General features: G+C 44.9%; 1 protein-coding gene across 1 annotated transcript in view; it reads left to right on the plus strand.

The window, feature by feature from the left end:
* The window catches only part of P4HA2 (prolyl 4-hydroxylase subunit alpha 2), a 28124-nt gene extending 10792 nt beyond the window's left edge, over window positions 1-17332 (plus strand). The window contains exons 5-15 of the mRNA XM_084268427.1: window positions 1116-1253; window positions 2452-2691; window positions 4291-4502; window positions 5253-5429; window positions 9170-9240; window positions 10060-10159; window positions 11007-11060; window positions 13336-13395; window positions 15604-15672; window positions 16135-16231; window positions 16931-17332. Coding sequence (XP_084124553.1) covers window positions 1116-1253; window positions 2452-2691; window positions 4291-4502; window positions 5253-5429; window positions 9170-9240; window positions 10060-10159; window positions 11007-11060; window positions 13336-13395; window positions 15604-15672; window positions 16135-16231; window positions 16931-17001 — 1289 coding nt within the window. The 3' untranslated portion in view covers window positions 17002-17332. The remainder of the gene's footprint in view (window positions 1-1115; window positions 1254-2451; window positions 2692-4290; window positions 4503-5252; window positions 5430-9169; window positions 9241-10059; window positions 10160-11006; window positions 11061-13335; window positions 13396-15603; window positions 15673-16134; window positions 16232-16930) is intronic.
* Window positions 17333-20281: the final 2949 nt, after the last annotated feature.

Raw genomic sequence — 20281 nt, forward strand, 5'->3', positions numbered from 1 at the left:
AACTTAACCCATCTGCTTTCCTAGGCTGCTGCTTCTCTTGCTGATCAATGGTTGCTGAAGCACGTTGATTGGTAGATAAGATTTAAGAATGTTGGTGGAGGGATTTGTATCAGCCTCAGCAGTAACAGTTGGCAGATGATATAGTCAGTCTGATAACAGGATAATCTACAATTATTATCTCTAAACCCATCTTATATCAAGTGTTTTCAGTAATCTCTGCTTTTGCATTGTATGTCAGAGTCTCTGCCTGGATTTGCATCCATAGCTTTTTTAATGTGGATTTACTTTTACCAGACTCCTTAAAAGTAAGGGAGAAGAAGCAATGGTTTTCAGACAGAACACGGCATGTTTTCCCTTTCTCCTCTGCATATGCTAAAGTTTAGGTACTTGGAAGCTTTTTCCAGCCAAGATTTTTATTGCCTTTTGGAGTAGTCATCTTAATGGAAATAAAACCCTCTATTCTACTGAGTACTTGTGGCATTCTTTTCCTAAAGGCTTCCTTTTCTAGTTGTGCTGCATGACTGGAAATGGCTGGGTAGTTTTCCTTCAGCTGATTGCCCAGCAAACCTGTTGTGTAAGTTGAAGGTTGTGTAGGGCATTTAATTTTATTTCAAAATGCCACCTGGTTTTGTCAGGTTTATAAGGCTCTTACTGAGGAAAGCCCTACTCCTGCTTAGGGGATGCTGGATCAAGGTCTCTGTCCCTTGAGCTGAGATTTGAAAAGCTCTTGTGGCTTTACAGGTTGGAGTAGTCTGAAAACACTGGCTGGTGCTGTGACATGCAGTTGTCTCTGGATGTTGCAGGAGAACCAATGGAAGCTATTAAGTTGTCATGCTAGAAAGAGACATTATAGGAAAATGAAGATTAGATTTGTATTGTACTGAGAATTGTGTGGCACAGGAAAACTGAGGGGCTTAGTTACTCATTTGCCTCTGAGCTGTATCCCTTAAACACTGATTTCTGTCCCATTTTATAACTTTAGAGCTTAATAAGAGGCTTTAAATCTCTTTTTAAATCTCTAAATCTCAAACTGAAGCTTGTGTTTCCTCTCTGTTAATCTGGTACTGGTACTCTTTCAAACTCTGGAAGTAACATCTTTCCTTTCCACCCCAAAGGCTTCATTACCAACCTCACACTTCAGCGTCAGTTCTTCCCCACTGAAGAGGATGAGACTGGAGCTGCCAAGGCGCTGATGCGCCTGCAGGACACCTACAAGCTGGATCCCGAAACTCTCGCTCGAGGAAACCTGCCAGGTAACTGCACAAAGGTCTCTGTTGGAAGGAAGGGAACAAGCAGCAGTGTCTCCCTCTTCAGCAGAGGAAGGACTGTGGTGCTGAGGGTCCCTGCAGATTAGGTGCTTCGGGTGTATCTACTTCAGCACTTTGAGAACAACCTTGAGGCTGTTCCTACCCAAAGCCAAGGAGCTGTGGTCTGCAGTGGCCAGCTGAAGTAGCATGTGTTTTAATTAGTATTACTTAACAGAAAATGCTGGTTTTATAATTGCTATATCAAAAAAACGAAGGATGACATACTTTCTTGTGCTGGTTACTGCGTAAGCAAATACCTGCATACTTCCTGTGCCAAATAACTTGCAAACCAAGCAGGGCTGCCTCTCAGTTCACTGCTCTGATGGCTCTTAGGAAGCCTGGCTCTGTTCTTGTTTGGTGTGGGCTTCCAGTGAAGCTTTGGTTCAATAACTTTGCTCCTGCTCTTTATCTGTGAAAATGGGGACTGGCAGTTTTTGCTAGAGAGGTGTTTTAGAGAGTACATAGATGTGTTGAGATGCTTTAGTGTCCTGGCAGCTGAGTCCTGATAAATGTTTGTTGTTGCTGCTTTCTGAAACAGGTTACAGTTGCCAGCAACACACAGTTTGCAAACCTTCATTAGAGTGTGGAGAGATGAGTTGATAAAACAGTTTTAGTTATGTGTAGGTTATTAACAGGGAACTTAGAATTTTATCTTATCTGTGCATCTGCTGAGCTGGAGCAACCAGAAAATCTGCACAGTTACAGTCAAAGGGATCCCCAGTTTGTCTAAATGGCAATCAGCTTGCTCATATGCAAATATACATCTCCAGTAATGAGCAAGCCAGCTCCTCAGCTTATAGTCAGGCTTCTCTGATCAGCTCACAGTTTAATTTGTAGGTTCAGTAAAATCTGTCAAGCTGTTAGTCTGCTCTATCTTTGGCTACTGCAGCAAACATGATAGCCTAACAGTAATGTCTGTTACACTGTGCTTAGTTTCCAGAGTGTACAGAATTATGATAGGATGTGATCTTTAATTCTGAAGGCGATCAGTTTGCTTTGGAATGTAAAATACTGTCAAGCATTGTCTTTTAGAAGCCCTTCTGGATAATGAAGATGTCTATTTACAGATATTCCTCTGTGCCCTCTGCATTTGAAGGCAAAGATCCTTCTGTGTGGATTGCTTAAAGCTATCTCTCTGTTCTAGGAACAAAATACAGATCCTCTCTGACAGTAGGTGACTGCTTTGGCATGGGGAAGACTGCTTACAATGATGGAGACTACTATCACACAGTGCTCTGGATGGAACAAGCCTTAAAACAACACGATGAGGGGGAGGATACAACAGTCAGCAAAGTGGAGATCCTAGATTATCTCAGCTATGCTGTCTTCCAGTTTGGGGATTTACACAGAGCCATGGAACTTACCAGACGCCTGATAACGCTTGGTAAGAACAAGAGATCTGCTGTTCTTGTGCTAGAGAGTGTTGCCAGCAACAGAGCCAAGAAGAGTCCAGGCCCATAGGGGAGAGCTGACTGGAAGGATATCCAGCCAGATGACAGAATAAATGTAGGTCCTGGGGGAAAAAAAGCCCAGTCTGCCTATACATGAAGTACCTTTAACCAGGTATCTTGTGGTCTGTGCTGTTCATACCCAAAGACCACACATGTCTGGCTGCAGGACCTGTGTGCTTCACTTCAGTGTACTGAGGTGTTTGCTGATGCTTAAAGCCTGGATTTTCTTGAGTGGAGATCAAGCCTGACAGAATGCTCTCTATTCTGTGAAGTCCTACTGACTCTTCCTCTGTGCAGGTCCTCTGATACCAGAAGAATGCTTTGCCCAAGATCACATTTATTTCTGAATATTTGGAACAGATTGAGTTTCTTAAAGCCTCCTTTTACCTCTATTTTTAGCTTTCTCTTGAGTAAGCAAATAAGCATTGCTTCCTATCCAGCTCTGCATACTTCCTGCACTGGAAAGGTTTATCCTCCCCAATTAGAGTTAACATGTGCTGTGTTATATATTTGTGTTCTTAATCAGCTGTTCCTGGTTGAGGTGTTAGCTGCATCCTGAGTGTGGGTGAAGCCTTTCTATTGAAAAATATCAGTCTAATTTCTGCAGACACTGGAATTCACAGATTAGAATTTACAAGAATGGGAATATGTATTGAATCCAGCCAATCCTTATCATCACCAAACAGTGGAACAGACTTGGCAGTCCCCTCTGGGAGCAGCAGCTTCCTCTGCTCCAGGCTCAGCTTCCTTATCTGGCCACTACTAGCCTGTGCTCTCATGAGTGGTTACTTCAGGGGCCTTCTAGGCTAGTTCTGTAAGGTAAACATGTTAAATTTGGAAAGGAAAAGGAACTGTTCTAGGTGCTGGTTTGTGTCCAGGAACACTGGTGAACAGGGAATTGTTCCTTCTTAATTACAGTGGACAAAGATCTACTGATGGTATTTACTGGTTCATACCAACATCCTTAAGAAATCACTAATAATAGGTCTGATGTTGCCAATGATCCAGGATAGCTTGTATATAAACCTGTTAGCCTTCAAGAGGGTTGCTGTGAAGTGGTAATGTACCTCCAGGCTTCCCAGCTGTGGAGGAAGTCTTTGGGATCAAAATCTGGCTGGGACTCTGCAGCCTGTGGTTAAAGCAAGCTCCTGCAGTGTGGTGAGAAGCATGGTGGAGAGAGGAGCATGACATAGCTGGATCTCTGCTGATGAGCTCTGATCTGATTCTCTAGGGAGAGAAGTTGCAAGAAAAGGAGCAGTGTAAAGACCAAAACCCCTACTTTTTTTCTTGGAGTACAAGTTTTGTGATGGGTTCTTCTAGAAAGATTCTTTTGCAGGCTGTGCTTACCTTTCCTCTGCAGACAGAAACTTCCCAGTGCTGGTTGTCAGTGCAGAATGGAGCCAGTGGCTTTGGTGGCCTGGAAGTGCTTTAGGAAGGGGAGAATTATTGCTGTCTTGTTTATAAAGACTTGTTTGTATTAACAGTTCTGGAGATGCATAAATCCCTGTTCTGTCTCTTTTCTCCTGATGAAGACAGTACCCATGAGAGAGCAGGCAGCAATCTGCGGTACTTCGAGAAGCTGCTGGAGAAGGAGAGAGAGGAGGAGGAGAAAGAGAAGTCGGTAAACAAGACCATGACAACGACAGAACCAGTGGTGCAGAATGGTGCCTATGAAAGGCCTCTTGACTACTTGCCAGAGCGTGATATCTATGAGGCCCTCTGCAGAGGGGAAGGGGTGAAAATGGTAAGAGAGGCAAGAATTCCCTGACTGCTGCCTTTGCATGAGGCTGATTGTACTTGGTGGGGTGTAGGAAGCTTTTTTCCTTCTGTGGAGATGTTTGGGGTTTTTTTTAAAGGAATAAAAGATAGTTCTGTCCAGGCTGAGATTTGTACCTTATGTCTTGGCCTCTCTGTCAGTTAATGCTGGAGGAAAAAAACAGCTTTCAACTGTATCTCCTCAGCTGAGGAGAATCGATTTTCAACAGCCTCTGTCTGTGCAGTGATTTCAAACACTTGCTGTACTGATCTATGAGGAGGCTTTTTCTGAGAGCTGGTTATGCTTTTCCACACTCGTGGAATCACATTATTCCTTATGCTTTTCATCTTAGACTTGTCCTTCTGGGGTAACTGTTTTGACCGGTCTCCAGTACCTCCTGACAAACGCTGCTTTAATTATCAATGCATGGGAAGGAAGTGACTTATTTCATCAGCAGAGTTTTGATTCAAAACTGGAACTTTCTTTACATTGTAGCTTGTGTAGTTACTTGCACAATCTGTAACCTATTATGAATTAAACTCCTGAAGGTTAGTGTTTCAGATGTTGTTCAGTTGTATCTTGAGTGGATATGGTTTTTATTTGCAGCAAGCTGCAGAATCACTCATGCTTACCTCTTAAATTTGCAAGTCATGCTCTTGTGCAACGCAGCTCATTTCTGTCTTGCCTGTTTTAAGCTCATGAGAAGTGGCTGATGTTGTGTTTGATGCTCTGTTTCAGACACCTCGAAGACAGAAGAGGCTGTTTTGTAGGTACCACGATGGAAACAGAAACCCTCACCTGCTCATAGCTCCCTTTAAGGAAGAAGATGAGTGGGATAGTCCTCACATTGTGCGGTACTACGAGGTCATGTCTGATGAAGAAATTGAGAAAATTAAACAGCTAGCTAAGCCAAGGGTGAGTTTCCCTTCTCTGTCTCACTAATGACTTATTCCCTGCTTCAATATCTGCTAGCAAAGACTAGATAAAGGATTTGGTAGCTCTGGTTTCATGCTACAGATGATACACTGCAGTGTGAGCCTGGGGGCAAAGAATTCCAAACTGCCTGGTGCTGTAGGACTTAAAGCCCAGGCTGCTGTTACACTTAATTATGCAAAGTTCATGGTAAAATGCTTGGAAACCTTTTAGGAAACTAAGGGCTAGTCCTGAAAATGTAGGTGACTGGCTTATAGTAATTGTAGGTGACTGATATACCTTAAGTCTGCCTTTTGAAGTGGAGCTGAACCTCAAAACAAAACTTCAAAATCCCAGGAGAAGTGGAAAGAAAGAATGGAATTTTTGAGTTGTTCTAGAAGAACATGTAGTGGCTTGATGGCTTTTTGCTTTGGGTAACCTGGAATCCATTGCTTCTGTGTTAAACCATGGTCTAGACATGCAGAGGCAGGTGCTTTAGGTGCCATGGTGCATCCACGAGTGGAACTGTGGTGTTCTGAAGCCACACACAGCTCACTGGGAATAAAGTGATACACTTAAAGAGTGGAGAAATCATTTGTGCTCTAAGCAATTCCCAATCTGGGTCTTGGGAAGGATGGAATACTTGCAAGGATGAGTGCACAATGCTGCTGTTCTCCCAGAGCACTTCAGGTCTGACTTTTCTACCTGGATAGCACAGACCCAGATGTGGTGGCTTCACTGTGATAAGCATAGGGCCAACTCAAAGGCAGCTGCTCTGAGAGGGTAGCCAGGCTTTGGTGTGATACCTGTTACCCATGGTCTCAGCTTTAGTGACTCTGCATGCTAAAAAGCAGCTACTTGGAGCAAAGCTAAGAATTTTACCTCCTGGTTTTTCTAGAGGTGGAATTTCCTGTCTGCTGCTTTTCTGGCAAAAAGATGACAGTGTGAAGTCAGTAGTAGATGTTACACCTCACTTTTCTGTCAGGTCTGACAAGCATGTGCAACTAAACCTTCCTATTACAGATCAGTGGTGCACTGCAGTGCTCTTCTAGCTGCTGCTGTGAAACGTGGCACTGAGATTCCAGTCCAGAACTACCCTTCTGTATGTGCTTCTAAATGTAAACATAAAGATCTCATTAGAAACAGACTGAGGGACTTGACACTTCCTAAGAACATTAATAACTTGGGATGTTTGTGAAGCTCTACTGCTGTGACTATCAGCCAGCTGTGCCTGTTGGCAGAACACTCCTGTCTCCATGAGGACTCACCTCCATAAATGGAGACTTTTTCCTATTACATCACACTATAAAACTTCAAGAGCTTCAGATAAAATGGGAACGTTCAAACAGAGCATATCACTTAACCTCTTTTATCAAATTAAACATATTCTAAGGAAGGAAGCTATTAATAATTTTGGTTGGTTTTCCCTTTTTCTTTGAAGTTAAACATAAGGCTCAAAGTTTTGTGGAAAGTCTTAGGTCTGGCTCACTGAGGTTTTTCTGATGTTGCTAATGTCACAGGAGTTCCTCATACAACCTGTGTAGTGTTGAACTGGGGTCAGTCCCTGTAAGAGTAGGGTTATTGTGGTTATAAGATTACAGATGGAAGTTTTTAATGAAAATAAGCAACCATTTTCTTAAGCTAGTTTATTTCCAACTCTGCCTATAGCTCAGCTGCAGGAATGCCTTTAAATCCTGCTGTACCACTGAAAGAATGGAAAATGCAAGTCCTCTGAGGAGATGGTCCTTAATAAATATAGCTTCATTGCAGCCAGGAAATTTGAGTGATCATGGGAGCTTTCAGGCAGAACTCTGAAGGAGTGAGTTAGTGTTGGGCTTGAAGATGAGCACTTCCTTTGTTCTAAAGTGCATTTGCAAGGAACTTCTACTCTTGGGTCCAAGTGCTTTAGCATTATCTGCAGTTTATGCTTGCCAATACTCTTATTTTCTAGAGGAACAACATCTGTACGTGATTGAGAGGAGCTGTGCTGGAGCTGGGCTCTGTGCTTGTTTTGCACAATGCAATCACTTCTACTCCAGGTCCAAAAAGCAGTTCCAGCTCTTCAGGCAATACATCAGAGCTGGCTGGGAAGGGTCAAGAACATTCTTAAACTGACTGGTGTGGAAGTAGCATGTGAAGCTCTGGGTGCTGCCTGGCAATACAGGCATGACCTGACACAGAGGGGGATGGATGCTTGAATATCTTCAAACTTGGTGCTCTAAGATTTCAGCAGCACAAATTTCAGAAGGAGAAGCCAAAGGACTGCATGTGAAACTAACATGGAGACTGGATGAAGCTTCTGACCTGCCCAGTGTGATCCTTCAAAGCCCAACATGCCCTTTCTCCTACCTTAGAGGAAGCCTCACATCTATTGTTGGGCTGTACCAAGTGAAGTATAGACTCTACATGTTAAGTGAAGAAGATTTTGCTTATCAGGAAGAGAAGTGTCCTGCTGTCATACAGAGGAGATACCAAATGATGAGTATTGTCAGGCTTATTTTAGTTCTTATTTAGATCAGATGTGAGGTGCAGGAATAGCACAAGCTTGAAAATGGCAGTGGAAGGAAAAGTTGGGAAGCTAAATCATATCCTAGGAGCTGTGTTCCACTGTACAAGCAGAGAACAACATTCAGTCAAGCTCTTCTGTTATGATTTATGCTAGAGAAAGCTGGAACAGAGTAACAGTGACTCAGAATTACAGGAACAGCTGGGCCAAGAGCGCTGGACAGGACAACTGACATGGATTGTGAAGCTGGCTGGAGGCTTATTTGAGGAAAAATGAAGGAAATAATGACTGCATGCTATGAAGAAAATGGAAATGAAAAGGCTTTCTGGGACCTGTAATTAACTGGAAGGAAGAGGGCATGATTTAAAGTGTTTGTGGTTTGCAGGAGTTAAATTTAAATGTGGTCTGAGTTTACAGTCACAAAAAAGTGTCCCAGTTCTTGTTGTCAGCTGCAAGTATAAAACCCAAGTGAGCTGTTACAGCAGCAGCAGTCTAGCACTCTGACACCACAGAAATCTGACTGGCTTTGCCAAGATCCAAATTTTTCCTTTAAATACAGGGATGTGGCCTGATGAGGCATCACTCACTGTTTAAAATGTGTAGGTGAAGTGTGCTTGTGCAGAGTCACCTTCATAATGTGGTAACATTATCTCAAACTGGGAATTGGATTTTCTCGGCGTCTTCCAACTGGAAAAATCTAAGCATGATAAAGTTGAGATGCCCTCAGTTTTCTACCACTGTGGATTTGCCTGTCCTGTAATTTGTACCTCTGTCTGAAGGTTTTAACTTGTTTTTCATCTAAGAATAAGGTTGTTTTTCTCAGCCCATGTGAGGAGCAGGCTGATTAAATTTGTGGAGTATCAAGTGATTTTTCTTAGCCAAGAACTTAGCCTTCATGTGTTCTTAACTCTTGTTCCATTACTAATATTGACTCCAGCTGTTTAAAAAAGTACCTTCACAACCTGCTCAGCAGCAGTACTCTGGGTTTAATGAGTATCATGCCATGTGTGATCAGCCAGATCCTTTTTCCAGGATCAAATGCAGGTGATGGATGGCACTTGTGCCTTTCCATGTACTGTTCTAGGGTGAAATTGGGACAAACTCTGGGTCAGAGGTATAACTCGTCCAGTGGTACAGTGAAGTTGGATGAATCAGGTGTTGATTTTTTTATTAAGGTGAGAAGAATTTGTTCTAACCTGTTGTTGATGTTTCTCCCCCCTTGGGATTCTTTTTGCAGCTGGCACGAGCCACAGTGCGTGATCCCAAAACCGGTGTCCTTACAGTGGCTAGCTACAGGGTATCAAAGAGGTAAGCACTGAGAATCATAGAATCCCAGACTGGGCTGGGTTGGAAGGGACCCCAAGGATCACAGAGCTCCAACCCCCTGCCACAGGCAGGGACACCAACCTCCAGGCCTTGGAGCTACACAAGGTTGCCCAGGGCCCCATCCAATCTGGCCTTGAACACCCCCAGGGATGGGGCACCCACCCCCTGTCTGGGCAGCCCCTTCTAGCCCCTCACCACTCTCTCTGGAAAGACCTTCTCCCTAATATCTCATCTCACCCTTCCCTCCTCCAGCTTCACTCCATCCCCCTTGTCCTGCCAGTCTCTGCCCTTTTAACCAGCTGATTCCCCTCCTGTTCCTCTGCTCCCTTCAGGGACTGGAAGGCTGCAATGAGGTCCCCCCACAGCCTTCTCTTCTCCAGGCTGAACCAGCCCAGCTCCCTGAGCATCTCTCCGTAGGGGAGCTGCTCCAGCCCTCTGAGCATCTCTGGCTCCTCTGACCCCTCTCCAACAGCCCCACATCTTTCTTGTGTTGGGCCCCAGCTCTGGACACAGGACCTCAGCTGGGGCCTCCCGAGGGCAGAGTAGAGAGGTACAATCCCCTCCCTGTCCCTGCTGCCACCCCTCTGCTGATGGAGCCCAGGATCCCATTGCCCTTTAGCTCCAAGGTTGTGCTTAACGGTGCTCATTTGCCACCTACAGCTGAAAACCTGAAGTGCTTTGCATGTACCAAAAGCTTACACAGCTAATATGTGGTAAATCCCTCTCTGAGGGCAGAATCCTCCTTCTGCCTTGGGAAAGGGCTTGTTGTGGTTGGTGTTTCAATCCTTCCTTTTCTTCCAGCTCCTGGTTGGAGGAAGATGATGATCCTGTTGTGGCCAAGGTGAACCAGCGAATGCAGCAGATCACAGGCTTGACAGTGAAAACAGCTGAGCTCCTGCAGGTTGGCATGCTGGGCTTGTTAGACTTCAGCCTGGTGAAATCAGCTGCTGGGCAGGGATGGGTGGTGCTTACACAGATACACACTGGCTCTTACCCAGCACCTCTTAGGGGTTCTGCTCACTAACTACAGGGAGTAGGAAAGGTGTTTGTGGTGTGTGGGGTACTGCTGCCAGCTCTAAGAACCTGTCAGGTAGATGTTTTCCCCACCATCTTCCAGGTGGAGAAGGGTGCAGATGCAGTAGAGAGGGGATAACTTTGTGCAGGAATCTGATTTAGCAATCTTTGAGGGGAATGTCTGCCACTGGCTCTTAAGACTGCAGAAGTTGAACCTCCTTCCTAGCTGAACCTTTCAAAGACCCAAATAATCTTCACAGTCCTGCTGTGCTCTCATGTGAAGCCTGCTCTCTGGCTGTCTGCTAGGGAGGGAGGAGAGGAGGAGTGGCACAGTGCTGCCAGAATAGCTGTGCCTTATCCTCTTCACTGCTGCTCTTCCTCCATGGCCCTTAAATTCCTGGTTTAGAGCAGATTGAAGTGCTGTTGATTCACTGGCAAGCCACAGAAACCAGGCAATTGTGTAGTGATGGTGGAGACATGGTAAGTGCACACTGAGAGTAACTAAATTGTAAGTGGTGCTGTGATGTTACTTTGAGTCCTCTGTGTTCCTGGATGGGTCTGTGTGTGTGACAGGTCGTACATTCATGGCACTATAATTCTAGATTAAATGTGCTATAGATAACAGCACTTGGAAGCAAGATTGCTTCTCAAAGTGTGTTTTGGCACTCTGAGAGCAAATTGTGCAAGAGTCACTCCCAGCTCAGTGGATGTTGATGCTTCTTTCTGTGCTGTAGGTTGCCAACTATGGAATGGGAGGGCAGTATGAGCCACACTTCGATTTTTCTAGGGTAAGATTGCACTTTTAGTTATCTCTTACTGGGGTGGGGAGGGGGAAAACAGCTTTGGAGAACTGCTGAAAATGTTTTCTGTGGAAAGACTGTGTATTCCTGTTGCATGGGATGGATTGTGACCTCTTGGCAAGCCTTTGCACTGCCTTCTCTGACGCTGGAAGCTCAAGAGAGCGATGAATAAATCTTCACTGCTCATCTATGTCACCTTGGCTCCTTGCACTAAAAGGTGGTCATGCAGCACTTAAATATGTCCTTTCCCTTATTTTATTCAGAGTCTGAGGTCTGCAAGCCCTGGGATGTGAGTCTGTTTGCAGGAGCTGGCTGAGCAGGAGACATCCCTTCATAAAAGCAGCTGTGGTGGAAATATTTCTGGGTCATACAGCCTTCCTGGCAAACCCTTAGTGTGGCTGCAGCTGTGGGGTCTGAGGAGGGTCTCTGTAGGTTGGGGATCAGGCAGGCAGTGCTGCAGTGAGCAGAACTTGCAGCTGGTGGGTGCCAGATCCACAGTAGGCACTAGGTGGCTGTACCTGGCAGATAACAGCTCTGGCTCACTGCAGGTGGGGGGGAAAGAGGAACAGGTTCTTAGTCATTTACCCTCAACCAGTTGGAACGTGCTCATCCTGCTGAAGAGGATGGTGACTGGTAATTTCACCTATAAAAACCCATCTGGTACCTTGGTTTCCAGTGGAACCAGAATATTTAATGGAATCTGGCCTCAGCTCAGGCTGTCCCAGTGGCTTCATCTGGTAGGAGAGATTGCTGCAGCCAGAGTGCAACCTAATAATTCAGTGCAGAACTGAAGTGACCCAACCTAGTGCTATTTAAAACAAATAAATATTAAAAAATCCTCAGCTTCATCACTGTGGAAGCTGGTGTTTGTTAGCTTTGGCCTGTCAGGAGAATTTTCCTGTTAACTTCAGGGCTGATTTGTTTCCCCAAGTCAAACAAATGCTCTTAAATTCTTTTCAAAGCCTCTGAACTCAGGGACCCCAGACATCAGATTGGCCAGTGTGGACTTTACTTTTGGCTTAGGCAGCTGCAACAGAGCTCCACTTGGAACGTAACTGATGGCTGTGGCCAAGGTTTAAGGCAATGGCACAATTTGCTGTAGTTTTGGACTGGTCCTCCAGGCTCTCTGTGCATCCCAGATTTCAGTGTTGAAATAGAGATACTCCTGGTATGACCCAGTCAGCCTTGCAGCTCTTTGTTCCCTTGCAATTATTAAAATTTGTATTAAAATGTTGATGTTTTTATTGGTAGCTCAAAAGTTAGAGGAATCTTTTGATATGGAAGTTCAGAAACATGTGGCTGGACCTGGGTTTGGCAGCAGTGGCAGGAACCAGGGAATCCCCTTTATCTCAGTGCTCTTATGCTGGTTCTTAAGTGGAATTTGTGTGTGCAGATAGAGAAGTCTTTTTATGAAACCATTTCAGGGAAGACCTCTTATTTCTTGAAATATGCTTCAGGTTGAACTCAGAGGTCTTGGATGGTGGCTGTGGCTTTTCTTGCTGCTTGTTTTTTCTAATACTGATTTCTGCTTTCCTTTAAATGTCAGAGATTATTGGGGTTTGTGTAGAAGAGAGCCCCTTAATGTCTCCTGGCTGAAATGACTTCCTGACTATTAGCAATGTAAATAAACCATTAATTGCCTTTTTTGAAGGGAGGAGAGGCACACTGGCATTCTACCTGTGCTTTCTACTTACAAACTGGCACCATCATGATCTCATACTTCAGCAAACAAAACCCAAACCATTTCCTACAGCATAAAGACTACTTGATCTTTTTGATGTGGTCCTTAATCCTAGACAGGCAACCACCTGAAAGTTCATTATTGCTGTTCTGCAGCTCTGCCTGCTGGCAAAAAGTGCCTTGTTCTTGTCTGTGACAGTATCTTTGAGTCACTGCTGTATTTGAGAACCTTGTGTGTTATCTAAAGCTCACTGAATATGAGTTTTCAACTGGATTGTTGACTTTGGATCAGTGTCCAGTCCAGTGACCTGTGAACTTTACTTAACATCATCACAGGCCCTGGAATTATTGCTTCCACTCTGCCCTCAGAATGGTTCCAGTGCTGCTTCTTACAGCACCCGAGGGCTGCGTGCATGCAGCCCTGCACCCTGCCTGCGGCTTGCAATGCCTTTAATATTACCCTGTACCATCTCTGCCCTTTCTCCTTCAACTCCTCACACTGGGCTTGAGGGTGTCTCTGCAGAGCTTCACACCTGCAGCTCTCCTGGGAGCCTGTTTGGGTTAAAGTTGTTGTCTGTTACAGCGACCCTTTGACAGCACGCTCAAAGCGGAAGGAAATAGGCTAGCGACGTTTCTTAACTATGTAAGTACCTCTGTCTGTCTGTCTGGGAGCTTGGAGGTTGCAGTTACTCTCATTTAATTTTATAGAAAGATGAGCCAGATGCTTTCAAGCGGTTAGGGACTGGAAATCGTGTGGCCACTTTTTTAAACTATGTAAGTATGATGATCCTTCCTGGGTGTACCTCTAGCAGCATCTCGTCTACAGCTTGTGCAGTTGGTTCTCTGTAGAGATTCCCTGGCATCTGGAAGGAGGGATTCCATTCTCCTTGCAGCATCAGGTGCTGTCCCAACTGAACTGAGAGAATTCTGGTGCTGCTTAACCACATTTGCTGCCCCAAGGTTATGGGGCCCAGCTTCACCTCTTGGCCACTCCACTATGAAATCCTTGACTTCATTGGATTCCTGTTGGTGGGTGAGGAGAATTTGGCTTATTCCTCCAAGGGAACAGTCTGGGATACTCCTTGTGTGGTACACTACTTGAGAACTTGACTGTTGGCTGAGGCAGTCACGTTCTGCCACCACTGTTGGGCAGCACTTGATGCTGTGGTCTGTCAGCCTCCACTTCAGCTGTTTGCCAGAGGTGGAGTTACTCTGCCGTGGCTGTTGCTCCAGCCAGTGGAGGAGACACAGCTCATCAACTTGGTGCAACTGGGTTACAAATGGAGAAGTAGAAAGATTCATTAGTTGCATGTTCTCTACAGCCTGCAGACCATGTACACTGGGTTCCAAACCAAAACAGTGCCTGAAGGTTTTCACAGTAGTCCTCTAACAATATTTTATCTATCAGCCTATACTTACTTTATCAGTAAGTAGGGTCGCTTAGTCTAACTTATATCTGATTTTCCAGTAATACAGCTTCAAATTTAAAATTGCATGATGAAATATTTATGGCTGAGCTGGTATTTGGAGTGTGACATGCAGCTCAAAACAACCTGTGATACTTTCAACTTGATGGGGGAGAAAACCATTTCCAAGACAAGAATTGGAGTAAGATGAGCACTGTGAGGCTTTGATTTTAAATTGTCTATCTGCATTTTGTTTGCTTCTCAGACTTGTGGACAAGCTTTGATTTAGAGTGAGTGATAATGTACCTTATTCTCTGCCAGTTGTACATGGTCAAAGGTGATTTACCCTCATATGTCCTCTGTAGAACACACCATACACATCCCAACACCCTTACTAAAAAGAGTGGTTGTGTTGCTCAGACTGTAGGTATTAACTTGCAAAGTCTCATGCATGTGCTTTCTAGTTGGAAGGAGAAGAACCTGTGCACCTATGGCATCTTATGCCCTTTTATTGTAGGTACCAAGCAGGAGGACACCAGAGTGGTAATAACATCTGCTTTGAACAGAAATCCAAGTTGCAATAGGGAACGTGGGAGTTGGGAAGTGTATTCATAGTAGCCCTGCTGGTTTAAGTTTGGGAGCTGGATCTGATTAATTTAATGTTTCTTTTAATTAAGAATCTCATCAAAAGGTCACTGAAATAAGTGGAAAGGCTTTCTCTAGAGTGTTTCCATGAGCTTCAGTGGGCTTTGTGTCGAGTCTAGAACTTAGTGAATCAGTCACTGCTGGCGAGTTCAACAGGGTTAAATTCATTCCAGTCTAAAAGGGCAAAGCATGAGGATAAAAGCTTTTCTGTAGAGCTGCCTGGACATATATATTAGGGCTGAAGAAGCATAAAGCACTTGAAGCAGTGTAGCATCGTTGTGAACAGCTTAGAAACAGTGTAGAAAGCAAGGCTCTCTAACAGCCTGCACAGCTTTTTGAGGTGGTTGACCAAGATGCATAAACCAAATCATGTAAATCAGTTCCAAAGAGATGGTTTCAATTTATGAGGAAACATGTGGTTTAACAGACACTTACTTGTTTTCCTAATTGGATCATAAGCTGGAACGAAACTCTTGGCTTGCTCTGAAGTCCTCTCCCTTGTTCCAGAGTACTAGTTTGTTAACACTGCAGGTACACAACTCCTTAGGGCTAAATGTTTGTGAGAGATGATACAGAAGCTATTGATAGTGCTGAACAAACACCTTCAGCTCCAGTAAAAGCCTTCGGACAGCAAGTACTGTCACTTCTGCAGTTCATGCTGGTTGAAGAGCATCTTTCCCTCATCAGTGCCTCTCAGAGGTACAAGTAGAAATGTGTTAGGGCTTGGGGGACTCTAGTTTGAGGGACTGCATGTACAAAAGTCCTTGTAAGCAGACAGTTTGTGAACTTTCTTTTCTCAGATGAGTGATGTAGAAGCTGGAGGAGCCACAGTTTTCCCAGATTTTGGGGCAGCAATATGGCCCAAGAAGGTAAAGTCTGTTTATTTTGCTTGATTTCACTTCTCTCCTGCTGCTGTCCCTTCCTTGCACAGTCCTGTGTCCATTTAACAGTCAGTTGATGTGACAGTGCTCTACAGAGCAACTCACTGACAGGCTGCTGTGTGGTGAGGTGGCTGGAGCTGACTCTGGGGTTGTTTCTTCTGCTTTGGGTCCCTTCCAACCCAAACTGTTCCACAGTAACATGAACCATTTCTGCGTAGAGCTGTTACCAGCAGACTTGTGTTCAGGTAGAACTCTCTGCCCTGAAGGTGGCTGAACTAGAGTGGGACTAGAGGGGATTTCATGTGTGATCAGCAGTGCCATGGGTTCACGTGCTTTGGGAGAGCCTGCAGCTGAGTTCATAGGTCTGTGTGTCCATCCAACCCCCTGCTGTAACCTGAATAATTCTATTGATTGGGTTCTGACTAATTTGCATCTCACTTCATTTTTCAGGGAACAGCAGTGTTTTGGTACAACCTTTTCAGAAGTGGTGAGGGTGACTATAGAACAAGGCATGCAGCTTGTCCAGTACTAGTAGGGTGTAAATGGGGTAAGTATTCTCCTTTAGGAGGAAAGCTTGTGTCCATGTAAAGCTGGTGATTACTGAACTGTTACATTTAATATCCTGACTTCTGCTGGTTTCAACTCCTAGAGTCGTTTGGCCATAATAAAAACCTCCTAGCATGAATATCACGTAGGAGTAAGCAGCTCTGGTGTTCAGCTGTCACTTTTTAGTGAGTTTATTCCGTGCCAACAACAGCACAAGGTGTATAAGGATGGCACTGGATTTGTGCTCTGTATCAGCATCAGGATGAGTTACCACTTGCCTGGAATGAAGTCTGTTCCTGAAAGACTTGGGCATGGCTTAACTGCAGAAGGAAGAAAGCTCCTTGTAAGGTGAATGTGAATGTGTGGACACTGGGAGTTTCTGCAGCTCTTGAAAGCTGCCCAAGCTTCATGCCATCCATTCCCATGCTGCCTTCCCTAGGTATATTTCCCTCCAAGGTATCCCTCCCCTGGGGTGCCAGAGCATGCTCATCTATAAATGCTGCTGGCCCCAGAACTGTACCACTGGGAAGATCCTTCCTACTCCAGGTCTTTGCATCTCCCTCTGCCTGTCCCATTGGATGAGTAGGAAGTATAACCAGGGATCCTCAGGCTGAGAGAGATTTTCCTTGAAGTACCTGGGTTGCAGTGATAAACACACTGGGTACATGGTGGTAACTGATTTCCCATCCTTGTTCCACAGTGTCAAACAAATGGTTCCATGAAAGAGGAAACGAATTCCTAAGACCTTGTGGTCGAACAGAGGTTGACTGAAGCCCAGCCTGCTGCAGGCACTTCTCTCTCCTCCTCTGCTGGTTGTTCTTCCAGTTCATTTCTAAGAAATGATTCATCTTTTTTTTTTTTCTCCAAGAGTCCTGGCACTTTACCAAAAAAAGAGACAACAAAATTAATGTAACACTGATGAAAGGAAGTAAATGGCATTGTACACATGCTTGTGTGTTGGTGGCTGTTATTTTGATGTCATCCATGTGCCCCCTGCCATCCTCCTTAACCTCCCTTCACCCTCCCAACTCTGTTCTGTACGGTGCTGTGGGGATTCAGTGCGTTTGGGTGCCTGGTCTTTGTGCCTTTTGTACCTCAGAAAATGTAGATGTTAAATATTTCTTTCAACCAAAGTTGGGTTTTTTTAAAAAAATAAGGTTTTGTGTACATGTTGATTTTATTGTATTTCTATGGATCACATGTTTTGAAACAAAAATAAATGTTCTTTCCATAAAGTGATTCCCTGTGCTGTGTCCTTAGCAGGTGTATCAGTGCTTGGTTCTAGGGAGCAGTGAGCCTTTAATGTTTCCTTCAGTGAGGAGCTGTTGCTTTGTTTTCCTTTCTCTGTAGTAAACACATCATGGCTTTGGACACTTAAACCTTACCAGCTTCAGCAGAAGCTGCAACAGTTCTGTCTTAACTTGGTGTTGGGGACTGATGTGTCCTGGGAGCAGGCAGGCTGCAAGCTTTGGGCCAGTGGCAACCAGGACCTCAGTGTTACTGTGCTTTAGAGGAAAAGCCTTTCCCTGTGATGTTAACCCTTCTCTTGTGTGGTATTGTGTCTGTTTTGATGCAAACAGTTACGAAAATCTGAAGACTTTCAAGACTTTGAACAGTCTTGACAATCCTTGAGTCTGAAAGTGGGCATCACCACTGGGAACACCTGGTGTGGAGCTCAGCACCTACTGGAGTCAGTAAGATGGCTGGCAAGCAAATCTGTCTGCTACTGTGGGCTGGAGCAGGGGTTTGTCTTGCCCTTCAGGCAGGCTGGGAGCAATTGTGCCCTTTATATGTGAGGATTTGGGTTCTCCTCTGCCTCTTTGTTAGCATGTGTGAAGTGGCTGCAAGCCAACTTGTGGGGGAGAGTTTTCCACAACAGAAAGGAAATCCAGTTTCTGAATGAAACCAGAAGAAATGACAGTTAATTCTAAAACATGTGGGAAGCTTAGTAGGGAAATGTTTCAGAGCTGTAGGAACCTGCTGTTGGCTGTGTATTGAGACAACAGGCTGGTGCTGTGCTGGGTGGATGGACTTCAAAAGATCTTGCTGGCTATTTCTGGTGTGGGTGTGACTTCATGGGAGTATAGATGACTGTGGGTGAACTCACAGCCCAAAGTGGTCATAGTTCCACTAAGTTATTGCTTAAAGACCAGCTTGGGCAGCTGTTAACACACCAACATATCTAACTTGAGAAAGTGCAAGAAGCTTGAATTACACCAGAACATCCAGGCACAGCCATGCTTGGACAGAAAACATTGGTTTCCCATGGATTTCTCAGTGCCCTAGGTCATGCAGAGGCTGGAGCTTGGATGAGAGTTGGATTATGCACCACTTCAGGATCCTAGCTGCCCTCCTGGACCAGAGGGGGTTAACTGGTAAGGTGTAAAAGATGCCATCAGTCTGTGGTATTGCTGATGAAGGCATGTGAGGTAGCAGTAGATGTTCAGCTGCACCTGAATTTCACATGTGGTGAATTTATGAACTTGATGGTTATTGCTTGGGTTTGTTATGTAGATGCAGCATCTAAGCACTTGTATTGCTAAAGCTTTAACTTCTCTCTTAAATCTTCACTGCTGTTGGGAGAGGAGTTCCTGGCTTGGCCAGGCAGAGACTTGTCAAACTCCAGCTCTCTATGAGAGGAGCATCTAGTCTTGTAAATAAGCCTTACAGCAGGTAGCTATAGGATTTGCAAGATTCTCTTTTCCCAAAAGCCTCAATGACCTGGCACAGTGTGTAGCTCCATAGCTGTTCTCTAACCCCTCACAGAGCTCCTCTGCTTGCCATGAACGCTGTGGTTCTTGGCTGGCTGATCAGAGTATTTCACTGTTGACCTCTGGTTTTCTTAGTAAAATATCTCAACACACATAAACTTGGGAAATAGGGAGTTTTGCTTTAAAACAAAGTGTTCAACATCTGACAGCCTCCCAGATGTGAAAAGCTGACAGAGCCAAAGCCACAGTCTCTGGCTGGAGCACTCTGGATTTCAGGGTGAGGAAGAAGAATCCACTTAGACTCGCTGTCAACGTGGTATGTTGACAGATAAAGTTCATATCAGGACTCTGGCCAAAAATAGGCACATCCCACCTCTGAAATAGTGTAGCTGGCTGGGAAATACCATTGTTACACAGTTAACACTGAACTTCTAAAGCTGACTTCACTTTGTTTCTCTCAAACTGCCCTGTTCTGACTTGCCTTCCAGCTTGCTTCAGCCCGAGGTGGATGCGGAACCTCTTGCATAGGAAGCTTCTGCCCATGCTGAGTGTGGGACCCACTCACTGCTGATCTCATCTGCAGAGTGATGGCTGGCTTGGAGAAGGGAGCATGTGTGGCTCATGGGCATCCAGCAACCTTGGGCATGTTTGTGTAGTCTGGCAGGTTCTACTCCCTATTTTGTCTCCTGTCATTCTGAAAAAACAGCATAATATATTAGTTAGTGTAAAGTTAAGCCTGTGGGGTAGTTTTCAGAGGTAAAAGAAGATCTGTATGCTGGAACAAATAAACCTTCCTCTATCTGGATGTAGGTAGGGTATCACTGGTGTTGGTAAGTACCTCAGTCTTTATACTGAAGTTGTTTTTTTCTTGGCACTGCTGACTGATTTATAGGGTTTAAGCACTTGGTACAGGTAGTTGTATGCAGTATACAGACTTACTGTGGACAAGTGACTGCCCAACACTTTAAAGTGCTTTGGGACCCTCCAGAGAGGCCTTCAGGTCCCATCTGTGGGGGTGAGCTTGCTGATGTCACCTGGAGTGGTGCCTTAAAGCCCACAGGTACTGGTGCACACATACAGTGTGTGAGCTTTCATGGAAAGATGGCCTCTTGTGGTTAGTGTAGTCATACAAAGAACAGCCACCCCCAGACCATGCCAGGAATCCACATCCACTTAGAGCATGTGGTTTCTTAACCACTGGCCTTGATGCTGCTGTGTGGACCTGGGCTGTGTCCCAGAGCAGCTACACAGCCCCCCAGCTGGGTTAGGAAATCACCCAACGCCTCCAGGTTCGGCTGTGGGGACTCTGTAAAGCACTTATCTCTGCAGTAGATGTTACT

Source organism: Gallinula chloropus, assembly GCF_964237585.1.
Source record: "Gallinula chloropus genome assembly, chromosome: 10".
NCBI classification, from domain to species: domain Eukaryota; kingdom Metazoa; phylum Chordata; class Aves; order Gruiformes; family Rallidae; genus Gallinula; species Gallinula chloropus.